Source organism: Oryx dammah, unplaced genomic scaffold (genome assembly GCF_014754425.2).
Source record: "Oryx dammah isolate SB20612 unplaced genomic scaffold, SCBI_Odam_1.1 HiC_scaffold_13, whole genome shotgun sequence".
Lineage (NCBI taxonomy): Eukaryota > Metazoa > Chordata > Mammalia > Artiodactyla > Bovidae > Oryx > Oryx dammah.
In genome coordinates, this window is record NW_024070197.1 from 57,162,552 (window position 1) to 57,174,627 (window position 12,076).

The 12,076-nt window shown below is 50.1% G+C and overlaps 1 protein-coding gene across 1 annotated transcript in view; it reads left to right on the plus strand.

Moving 5' to 3' along the window:
* Positions 1-3,654: 3,654 nt before the first annotated feature.
* The window catches only part of CDYL2 (chromodomain Y like 2), a 59,644-nt gene continuing 51,222 nt past the window's right edge, over positions 3,655-12,076 (plus strand). Inside the window, exon 1 of the mRNA XM_040253574.1 lies at positions 3,655-5,062. Coding sequence (XP_040109508.1) covers positions 4,888-5,062 — 175 coding nt within the window. The 5' untranslated portion in view covers positions 3,655-4,887. The remainder of the gene's footprint in view (positions 5,063-12,076) is intronic.

The following is a 12,076-nucleotide window of genomic DNA, read 5'->3' on the forward strand; positions in this document are numbered from 1 at the left end:
GAGAGAATGTTGCGGTCATTTAACACTCAAGTCCTAAATAATGCGGGCTTTTGTTATCCTCAGAACAGATTAGCTTTCTGGTTCTATGTGAGGCTTTCCTGAGAAGAAGAGGAAAAGAGGGTCAGAAAACCTGTCCGGGGATGTAAAGAAGGAGAGTAGGTCCCAGGAGATGGTGCACTCAAAGTCTCAGGGGCTGTCTGGGGGCTAGATTTCCTCTGAGCGCCTCGTGGGCATTTTGGTCTTTCAGAAAAAGCAGTTGCTTCTGTAAACCTGGAAAAAAAAAACTGCTTTTGTTTTTTTCTTTACAAAGTGCGTAAACTGTGGAAGAAAAAAATGTATTTAAAAGCACTCTTGTCACCTGAAGTTTTGTACTTCTCAGAGCAGTTCCACTCATCTTGTAGTGCTTTATGATTGATGTTCAAGACACTACTTTCTCATCATACCTCATTCCTTTTAAATCTCCCAACAACCTTGCAGAAAGCTCTTATTATTATTATTACTATTTCTGTTTAACGGATGGGGACAGGGAGGCACAGAGAGGTTAGGCAACTTGCCCAGGGTCACGTATATACAAAGTGGAAGAGCCAATAGTTTTTTTCCTGCACGTCAGGCTAATAATGGTCCTGCTAATACTGCTCATTGTTGGTATTGGGTTAACTTAAGTAGAAATGACTGTCAAATCACCCAGTAGCTTTCTGGATAGGACCAGAGGTGGAAGCAATGGCCTTTCTGTCCCCCATAAAGCCAACTGTGACTGAATCCTCCAGTAACCAGTAACCAGGAGGGAAGAAAACCAGCTGCTTTCCCAGTGTGGCCCCAAGTAGCCGTGTAGACACTGCACCCTTGCTGACTAAAGGCTTCTTGAGCCGCTCCCTCTGCATGGCATCTCCACCACTCAGAAGGGCTTCTCTAAGTAGGTGGACTCTCCTGGGGAGGAGTTAAATACCCTCAGGATGTGTGTTCTGCTGGGTGGGGACACACTGTCTTTAGCTACTACCCAGGTTTGCATTCACTGGAGGATGTGCAAGGTGAAGTGACCTTTACCCTGGAATGCTAAACACCTTATTTGTATATTCTCCTCGGTTGCCCTAGGTGGTAGGTGCTGTTATTTCCCTCTTGCTAGGCAAGTCATCTGAGGCCCAAAGAGATTTAGTAACTTGATCAAGAACACACAACTTTTTAGAAGATTTAAACCAGATAGTCTTGCTCCGTAGCCTGCATTCTTAAATACTATACTAAGCTCATTTGATGAGTGTGAGCCATCCATTCATCCACCCATTTATTCCTAAAGTCACCTCTCTGCCTGCCCTTTCACCCATCCCCCATCCATCTAGTCATTTGTCCATTTATATATCTTTCCATCACCTGCCCATCTCATTATCCTCCCATCTGTTTATCTCTCCATCCATCCATCCATTCATCCATCCCACTATCCACCCATCTGTTCATTCATTCATTCAAGCATCCATTTTTCCATCCATCCATCCCATTATCCACCCATCTGTTCATTCATCCATTCAACCATCCATCCATCCACCTACCTACCAATGATTGTATTGGCTGTTTGTCTAGCATGGTTTTTCTGCTTCATCTTGGGGAAGGAGTTTCTCCATCCTGGAGGTCAAGCACATGCTTTCTGAAGCTGGAGACCTCCATGCCCACACATTTGTGGCCTTAACTCATAGCCCTTAGACATATCTGGGCGTCCTCGTGACACTCCTAGGCTGGCCTTCTCCAAAATGCTGCTCTTTCCAGCAGTGCCATTGTTTGTGCACTTTCCTCCCTCTGTAAACGTGCAGACGGTTTCCCCTTCAAAGTCCTGCTGCTGCTGCTGCTGCTAAGTCGCTTCAGTCGTGTCCGACTCTGTGCAACCCCATAGACGGCAGCCCACCAGGCTCCCCCGTCCCTGGGATTCTCCAGGCAAGAACACTGGAGTGGGTTGCCATTTCCTTCTCCAATGCCTGAAAGTGAAAAGTCAAAGGGAAGTCGCTTCAGTCGTGTCCTACTCTTAGCGACCCCATGGACTGCAGCCTACCAGGCTCCTCCGTCCATGGGATTTTCCAGGCAAGAGTACTGGAGTGGGGTGCCATCGCCTTCTCCGCTTCAAAATCCTACAAATGTGCAAAGCTGCAGGCTCCTCCACAAACACTCCCAACTTTCTGCAACATTATCACAAATGAATACCCAGCTAGCCCCATTCCTTGACTCAGAGATTGAAAGTTTGATTAGTTTGGCATGATTTTACATTTTCAAGCTATTGTAGAGTTTGTGTGATACTTCTAAAAATTATATAATCAATCCAAAACAGATGTTCAGAGCGCATTTTAGAAGGAAACAAATTTTAATAGAAATAGGCCAATTCGATTTGAGATGAATCAATTAAGGAAACAATTTAAATTGTCTATGAAGAAGCAGTATTATAAAGAGGCAATATGGTCTAGCTATTAAGATATTTATTAAGTGCAAAGCAATGAAAGTCATTTAATTATTTTGCATAGCTTCTGTTATACCCAGATATTGTGAGACAATTTCACTTTTCAGAAATTTTCACTTCTTATTATGGAAAAATTTAAACATAAAAATTCTAATATGCAAACATAAACAGTTGAAAATGAACCCACGTTTACCTATTACCCATCTTTAACAGTTACCAGCTCTAAGTGTAACCACTTTTTCCCTCTCATATTGTTGGTTTTCTTTTTTTTTTTTCTATGAGTTTCAAGAGCATATCCTTTACTTATTACTTTCATTGGGTCAAAGTTCCATCCTAGAAAATTACATTGACACTGAAATGTAATAAACATTTGAATGTAATAGTTTACTTTTCCTTTGAAATTTAGCTCTTTTTTTTGGTAGAGCAATGGAAATTTTCTTTCTTTTTTTTTTTAGTTAAAAAATTTCAAACCTATAGTAAAGTTGAGAGAGTAATAAATAAACCCTCGTATACCCTTTACCTCTTTCACCAGTTATTAGCCTTGGGACTGGCATTTTTTAAGTGTGCTTTCCCAAGATAATACTTGAAGACGGAGATTCCCTTACCTTTGACGGTACGCAGATGACTTGAAAACCAGATCTACGTTCGGATCTTACCTCTACCATCCCTAGCCCTGCATTGTAGGCCGGTTGCCTCATACTTAATTCCTCATTTATCAAATGGGTTAGTAATAATGTACATTCTGGGGGGTTATGCAAGGTACATACCATCACCTTGCTTGGCAGTTGTACCTGTTATGTTGCAGCTAGGGAGCCAACTAGGGGGACATTGGGCGTCACTGATTCCAAGCAGTTTTGGTCAATATGGAAGATTTTTATAGTTGAGAGATTTGGTATGGCCTAGTGAGTAAGAAGGCAATGGCACCCCACTCCAGTACTCTTGCCTGGAAAATCCCATGGACTGAGGAGCCTGGAAGGCTGCAGTCCATGGGGTCACTGAGGGTCGGACACGACTGAGCGACTTCACTTTGACTTTTCACTTTCATGCATTGGAGAAGGAAATGGCAACCCACTCCAGTGTTCCTGCCTGGAGAATCCCAGGGACGGGGGAGCCTGGTGGGCTGCCGTCTATGGGGTCGCACAGAGTCGGACACGACTGAAGCGACTTAGCAGCAGTAGCCGCAGTGAGTGAGAAAATAAATCTGGGCTGAGAGTGGTTCATATCCCAGTTCTGCTCTTACCAGTTTGGAACTTAGTTGACTGACTTAATCTCTCAGCCCCGTTTCCTCTCTGTAAAGTGGGGATAGGAGGAACACCTACGGCATTGGGTTATTGTCCAGAGAAAATGAAGTGAAAGCATCCGTGCCCAGCAGTTAGTAGCGTCTGGCTCCTCACACATGCCCAGAAAACATTACTAATCATTAGTATTATGATAAGTAAGGACACATTAGCAGAGTGGGTGGAAAACCCACACCAAATTGGTCTTTAAAAGTCTGATTCCACTTTTGTGCCACAGAAAGAATAAAGACCTTCCGCAAACGCTCACAATGCGACTTTGAGCTAGGGTAAGCCTTGGGGACTTCCTGGGTGGTCCAGTGGTTAAGACTTTGCCTTCCAATTCAGGGGGTGCCGGTTCAATCCCTGCCTGGGAGTTGAGATCTCACATGTCTCAGGGCCCCCCCAAAACGAAAACACAAAACAGAAGTAATATTGTAACAAATTCAATGAAGATTTTTGAAATGGTCCACATCCAATCTTTAAAAAAGAAAGAGTAAGCCTTGGACGGACAGGTAGAGGCAACCAGCCAGGCATGGCACCATGCAGTTGTCGTGGGAAACAACCACGTGTGTGCCTTTGGTTCCCTTCAGCGATCTCCTGAAATAAACCAGCCTTCTTGAAGGCTCCTGGGAGGGTCAGCCTCCTGGCCCCCCTAGCCAGGATGGACAGCTCTATCCTTGTGTTGTTCTTGTGACCTGGCAGTGATTTGATTTTTATTTTTTCCTTCTCTCTCTCTTTCCTGATTCTCCTCCCGCATCCCAGGTCGAAAGGATTGTAGACAAGAGGAAGAACAAGAAGGGAAAATGGGAGTACCTGATCCGGTGGAAAGGCTACGGGAGCACGGAGGACACCTGGGAGCCCGAGCACCACCTGCTGCACTGTGAGGAGTTCATCGACGAGTTCAACGGGCTGCACCTGGCCAAGGACAAGAGGCTCAAGTCGGGGAAGCAGCCCGGCGCCTCCAAGCTCCTGCGGGACGGCCGAGGACCCTCGGTCGAGAAGCTCCCCAACAGGCCCGCGGACACCAGCAAGAGCAAAGGGACCTCCCACAAACGGAAGCGGGTCAACCCTTCCCTGTCCAAGCCCAAGAAAGGCTATTCGGCCAAGCCCCCCGCGGGCGGGGACCGGGCCGCCAAGACGGTGTCTTACAGGACTACCCCCAGTGGCCTGCAAATCATGCCGCTGAAAAAGGCGCAGAACGGCATGGAGAATGGGGACGCCGGCTCCGAGAAGGATGAGAGGCCCTTTGGAGACGGGTCCCACCAGCCCGACCTGGATCTGAACGACGTGGGCGAGCAGGACCTGGGCGACTGCGACGGGAGCCCTGCGGCGCTGGCGGAGAATGGGCTGGGTATGTGGCTGTTCTTCCTCTCGGATGGGGCTTTGCGGGCAGCCTGGGGAAACACAGGGCCCCTGCCCTGGCTCCCTCACCTGGGGCCCTGCGGGCTCAATCCCTTGCCCACACCTGTCCCGGACGCCTATGTAGGTGGGGGAGGCCAAGCCACTGACACTCCGGCCGAGGCCAGTCCCAGGTCCACCATCCCCAGCTGCCCTCGGGGACGCCCGAGGCCATGGTAACCGCTCTAGAGGCCCTGCCCTGAGGGCAGCTCAGAGTCCCTAACCCCCAGGACCTGAGATTCATGTCCCCGGAGGCCAGTGTCTCTCTGGGGCTCACACGCCTCCCAGGGCCCTTGCTTTCAATCTCGTTGTGAACCCAGCACCATAACCCAGAGAGGTGGAGTCTGGGCCAGGGGCTGCTCCTCCTTCTCAGACCCAGTTTGGACTTGGAATTCCCCAAACTGGCCCTTCAGTTGGAGCTCCCTGCCCCCATCTCTTGCTAACGCACATGATCAGCCCCCCAGTCTGTATTAGGTCCCAGAGGCTGCCTGGACCACCCCCCACCCCACCCCCGCCAGGCTCCTTTGGCTTGGTGCCTTCTTGCCCCCTCTTGCAAGTCACCCAGCAAAGATGCTGGAATCCCCCCTCCCTCTGACCAAGGCCTCACAGGCACAACTGGGGAAAGAGGAAACAGTGACCCAGGTTTTTCGAGCTCTCGAGTCTGACTTTCCCTCCGTAGTCAGATGGTTTCCTGACTGAGTCCTCAGCGGCCACGTCTTCCAGGTGGGCTGTCTGCACCTGTTACCTGCCTTGCTTCATTTCTCAGATACCCATGTGTCCACGTGGTGAAGTTTTCTCTTTAGCCACCAGGACTCCAGGCCTTGGGACGTCAGGAAATCCTGCAACGGGTGTGGACAACCTGTGCCCAACACAGTAGGGCCCTCCGATGCCCCGGGTGGAACTGGAGTGCGTGTGGGCAGAGGGTGTCAGGAGGCAGGTGGGGCGGGCTGGGAGAGTTCCCGGAAGGATGGGGTGACAAGGCACGTTACGGGGATAGTGATGTCAGAGTTCAGGGCACTCAGGGTGTGCGTGGCTGGGAAGAGCATCCTCAGGGACTCCCCCGCTGGGGGGAATCCGAGCAATCCGCTTTTGAGGTCCCTGTTTCTCCAGAGAGAGGAATTTCACCCAAACGGGATTGATTTAGCAGTCTCTGCCCCAGATTGACTCACGTTTCCGTCTGGGGATCCCTGATGCTGACATGACTCTGCCTGCTAGCATATGGAAAAGCTGTTTGTTTTAAAAAATCCATCTCTCGGGGAGGAGTGGGCTCGTGTGAATGAGGCCTGGCACAAACACTCCTGTTTGATGTTCCCGTGACAGTCGCCAGCAGTGGAGGGATTCCCCGTCTGGGGCAGGGGAGCCTTGGCGGCTCCTCGGCTGGAGGCCCAGGGGCTTGGCGGTGACTGCGGGCGCCCTGGCTGGTAGCAGCACCCCGCCCCCCTGCCCCCCCCCACCCCCCGCCCTGCTCAGGAGGGGGCCGCCCTGAGAAAGGGGTGGGAGGGCAGTGTCAGGGAGGGCCGTACGCTGACTCCAGCCGCCAGGCCACAAGGTGGAGGGACGCCAGGCCTGTGGAGGTTGTGATAAAGGCTTGCTTCTCCTTCAGCGCCCCTTTCAGGGGCGGCGTGGCTGCCAGCTGGGTGCACTCCGTCCTTGGGTCTGGTCGATACCACCTGATTCAGGATGGGGGGAGACAGACGGGGACACGCCTGCCGGCCCTGCTGGAGGCCTTGACGCTGAGTGCCTCTCTGGACCTTTCTTGTTTCTGATTTCTTCTTGGCCTTATTTATTCCCAGTGTTGAACATTCTGTACTCTACTCGGGCCCACGCCTGCGTAGAGAGGAGGACGTGCCTTTCTCTTGTTTGGTTTTGAGTGTCCCTGAAAGGTCCTTTGGCTTGATCGCATCCTATAATATTGGTGTCCTTCAGGTCTCCGTAAGGCTAGGGCAGTGGTCCTCAAAGTTGTGTGTAAGATTCCCTGGCACTTTCTTAAAAGGCAGGTCCCGTAGAGTCTGATTTCCTAAGTCTGGGGTGGAGCCCAGAACGTGGGTTTTTAACAAGCACCTCCTGGTGGCTCTCCTGCATTTTGGGGACCTGCTCTGTGGTAAAATGGGGTGGCAGTTACGTTTTGCATCAGCTGTCAATTTACTTTTTTTCTGTTCTTCCCAAGAGTTGGTCACTATGCTAGGTGCTTGGAGGACAGGCATAAAAGCATAGGTTAGGGCTGTGCCTTTTGAAACTTAGAACCTGCTCTCCAGTAAGTTGAAACTGGGTGTCTCTAGGTCGTTGTTGAGAAGACTCCTGAGGCTGACACACTGGTAGGAATAGCATGCTTGTTACAGATGGTGCGCCTTTCTGCACCTGGGTTGACGTCTTCTGTGGTCAGTGGGGTGATAAATGCCCAAGCCCTGGTCAGCCTTTAACACTCTAGTTAGAGATAGCATCATATCCAGGTCTTGGAGTAACTGGGAAGAGGAAAAGACAGAATCCTCGCCAGAGAGAGAGAGAGAAAACGCGAGGTTTGGAGTTCTTGAAGAAGACCCGAGACAGGAGGTTGTGTGGTTCCAGAACTTTCCAGCCAGGGGTCAGAGGTATAGTCGAGCAACACATGATTCCACTTATGTTTTCAGCCGGAGGGAAGCCTTGGTACAGCCAGTGTCCATGCCCACACAGACCCTGAATGTTCTTCTTCCCCCTTTTCCCCAGCCCCGCCTTCTCTGACCACCTCCACCACAGACCCGGAACCCCAGGGGCACAAAGAGGAGGCAACAGGGTTTTCAGCACAGAGGGCCCTCATATTTGCCTGGCAGAAGATGGGGAGATCCTGGCCACGCTTTCCCAGCATTTGTTTTGGGGGAGGGCTGTTGCTTTTTATATGATTTCAACTTCTCTTTGGTGAATTAAGGTTCTGCATACAGAAAAGCAACTTATGTAACACGTTACTCATTTACTGCTGACTTCCCCGATCTGAGCTGTGGGAACAAGTGCTAAATTGGGGCTCTAGCGGGTGGTGCTTTGGTTTCAGACAGCAATTTCTCCAGCAATGTTTGTGAAGTGCATGCAGGGGCCCAGGACGGCTTTTGCTTCTGATTCTTTTCCCGTAATGACAAATGGCTCTGTGGTCCAGATACCATCTGCCTCAGTGTCCCTTTGGGAGCTTGTTAAAAATGGTCTCTACGCCCATCAATGAATCTCAGGGGGCGGAGTGTGGATTGTGTCTTTTAAATGCTGAATTTTCACAGCCATGGTGTATACAGCAGTTCTCACGGAAGCGTTTGGTTGTAGTGATGAATGGTTCATAGTCCACGTCCTTTGTTGGTAGATTCAGAATTACTCCTTGAATTTTAAGCTTGTAAGTAGGAATGTGATTTAGTTCTTTAAAGGTTTAAAACCTGAAATAACTTCTCCTTCTTGCTCATACACTCTCTACCAGGCATCTCTCTCTTTTTCTCTCTCTCTTTTTTTCTGAAACAAATCTGTTTCATCCATACGGAAGAAGAGCTGTTGGATTAGTGAACTCCCCCTGTAGTCTGGTCCAGAATTGGTTAGCACAGTTTCATCAAAATACGCCAAAGCATCAATTGTGTCTGATTCTTTGAGACCCCATGGACTGTAGCCTACCAGGCTCCTCCTCGTTGCCAGGCTTTTCCAGGCAGGAATACTGGAGTGGGTAACAGTCCCCTTCTCCAGGGGATCTTCCTGACCCAGGGATTGAACCCCAGTCTCCTGCATTGCAGGCAGATTCTTTACCACCTAAGCCACCAGGGAAGCCCAAAGCATTAATACTTGACAGATTCAGATGAGCCTTTAACCTGTGGACACATCCCTGACTCAGAGCCAACTCTGAGCCCCAAACACAACACACAGGTGCCTGGTGTTCCCCCAGTTTCCATGAAGCCGATGAGTTTTCGCCGTCGACGCTGACGCTGTGGCCCCGTGTTCACGTCTCTCTGAATTTTGGGCATCACCGTCCTGGCGTCCTGATGACTGTCTTCTGTAGCACAGGCGCTGTGTCTCAGACGCCGCCTGATTCAGTGTTTTCAGAACTGTTTGCATCACTGAATGAGTCATCCCACACAAACGCGCAGCATTTGCCGGCTCCTCTCCATTGATCTTGTAAAATTATCTCAGCTTTCACTCCTATCGTGTTTGTTTATCTCTCCCTACTCACTCTCTCACCACGATTATCGTTTTTCCTTTTATTGATCCTCGTGGAGTAACTGTGCTTTAAAAGCACTTCAGAACTAAGCACGGACAGGGGAGGTGCCCGGTGACTTTCAAGAACCCTGGGCCCTCAGGTGTGGAGCTGGCGTCAGGATCCACTGGAGGGCATGTTAAAACACGATTACGGCGCCTACCCCTACTGACTCAGCCGCTGTGGCAGAGAGCCTGAGACTCTGCATTTCTAGCAAGTTCACAGATGCTGTGGCTGGCTCAGGGACCCTGCTTTCAGAACCACTGGTCTGGACAAATAAGCACCGAGACGATTGGGAACGCCAGCTGGTGGTACTGGGGAGCTGAAGCACTTTTGCTCTGGATCTTGAGTTTGCCTTTGTGAGAATTCACAAGGTGAAAGTTTGTGGAACAAAGTTGTTGAGTCGAAAGTCTTACCCTGTGGGAACGTCCCTGTCAGGCCTCGGAGTGTACGAAGTCCTTTCTGTGGTCCTCACAGGCAGCTGTGGTTAATCTACCCATTTTTCGTGGGAGGAGACTGAGGCTACAAGTGCTCAGGTTGGCACTAGGAGAGAAATCCAAGCAGGCCGACTCCAGAGCTAGTCCCTAGATCACCGCTCAACTGGCTCCCAGGCAGTACAAGGCAGTTCCTGATCACTGATAAAAAGACGCCCTGACTGGGGGGCCCTGGAATGTTGGTAGGGCAGAAGCCATTTGGACTCATCCTTGTTGTTTACTGATGGATGGATATAATCCTTCTAAGCCTAAGAAACGGAGGTTAACTATGTGCCGTTCAGTTTGAAGAGCTTCCCTGGTAGTTCAGCTGTGAAGAGTCCACCGGCCAATGCCTGAGACGTGGGTTTGATCGCTGAGTCAAGATCCCCTGGAGAAGGCAATGGTAACGCACTCTAGTATTCTTGCCTGGGAAAGCCGGCGGACAGAGGGGCCTGGTGGGTTACAGTGCATGGGGTCACATAGAATTGGACAAAATTTAGCAACTAAATAGCAACAACATTCAATTTCAAACCCAGGAGCAAGTGGTCAATTTCTTAAAAAAGATACAACTTAAGCAAACAGAAAGCCTGAATAAGGGTTGCTGCTGCTGCTGCTGCTAAGTTGCATCAGTCGTGTCCAACTCCGTGCGACCCCATAGACGGCAGCCCACCAGGCTCCCCCGTCCCTGGGATTCTCCAGGCAAGAACACGGGAGTGGGTTGCCATTTCCTTCTCCAATGCATGAAAGTGAGAAGTGAAAAGGAAGTCACTCAGTCGTGTCCAACTCTTAGCGACCCCATGGACTGCAGCCCACCAGGCTTGGCTTTTAAATTCCAGTATTAAATCAGTCGTTCCACGTCCCTCACAAAAAGAGAGAAGAAGGCACACAGGACTCAGGTGGTTTTACAGGCAAGCCTATCCAATATTCTAGAACAGAAGCATCTCTCCCATACCTGAATGGTTGCAGAGAAAACAGAAAAAGAGGAGACACCCCAGCTCCTTTGATGAGGCCGGCATAACCTGGATTTCCAAACCAGACAAGGAAGGGAGGAACGAGGAAAATTAGAGGCCAGTTTCACTTAAGGATATAGTGATAAAAGTCCTGAATAACGCCCCCCACCCTGGGCTTGTTACGGTTCCCTTATACTTCCTCAAAATGGTGACTGTTCCAGAAAGTCCTCACTCCATGCTCTGAACTTGACCCCAGTTCATGACCTTTAGAATCACCACCGCTTCTGGAGGTGCCCAGCTTGTCCCCGGAAGAGGTCCCGAGTGTCAGAGGCAGTGGCCCCGAGCCATCTCGGTGAATCACAGGAAGTCCGAAGAGGGTGTCCACATGGGGCCTCTTGTGAAGGCAGGTATCCGTTTTCCCGGGCACAGCTGTTCCTTTAACACACTTCAGACACCCACTCCCAGGCCAGCAGACTTTGACCAGCCTTGTTGTTTTTACAAAAGTGGGTCATTTTCCAGACATATAGCAGCCACCAGAGCCTAAGGGATTCTTACATTTTGTCTTTCAAAGCATGGCAAGTGAGCGACTTGTGCGAATGAATGAACTTGAAACCCTTTTATGGGTAATGTGTGCAGACCCGTCCAACTTGGCCACTGCCTCTGAGTGGAAAGTGCCTGACTGTGGTGGAAAATCTGACTGTCGGCTTGACCCACGGCAGATCCAAGGGGGAAATCAGCTCTCCTGGTTGGCTCCCCAGTCCCGGGTTTGATTTTGGCATCCAGAGGAGACCGATGGAATCTTGACCACTGTCAAGACTTGGAAATCGACTAATCACTTTCACTGCCAGCTCAGATATTGTTTTCTTCTCTCAACCACCTCAAAAAAGAGTCCTTAGGAATTGTTTCCAAGACCTATTTATCAGTGGTGAACTAAAGAGGGTGGGGTGGGGAGTGGAAGTCCCCTGCCGTCCCGCCAGGCACAAGCTGTGAGGGGTAACTTATCTGCAAAGGGTCTCAAAACAGTGGTAAAATTTGGTTTGCAGATGTTGGTGAAAAGCTAGTCTCCCCCCTCACTGGGTAGACCCCCAGGGACCAGGGCTCCAGCTCCACACACCCGCCAGCTGGCCCTACAAAGACCATCCTGATGGTGCAGTGCTGGGCTCCACGGCAGTAGAAGCATTACCGTTTGTGTTTGATGAGTGCTTGCCATTTAATCCCCTCACTGGCTCCCTGACTTAGCAACTGGACAACATAGCAACATAACAAGCTTAGCTATGATCAGCCTTGCTTATAGATGGGGAAACTGAGGCGTGGAGGGGTAGAGACATGGAGTGCCAATGGCAGGGGCTGGG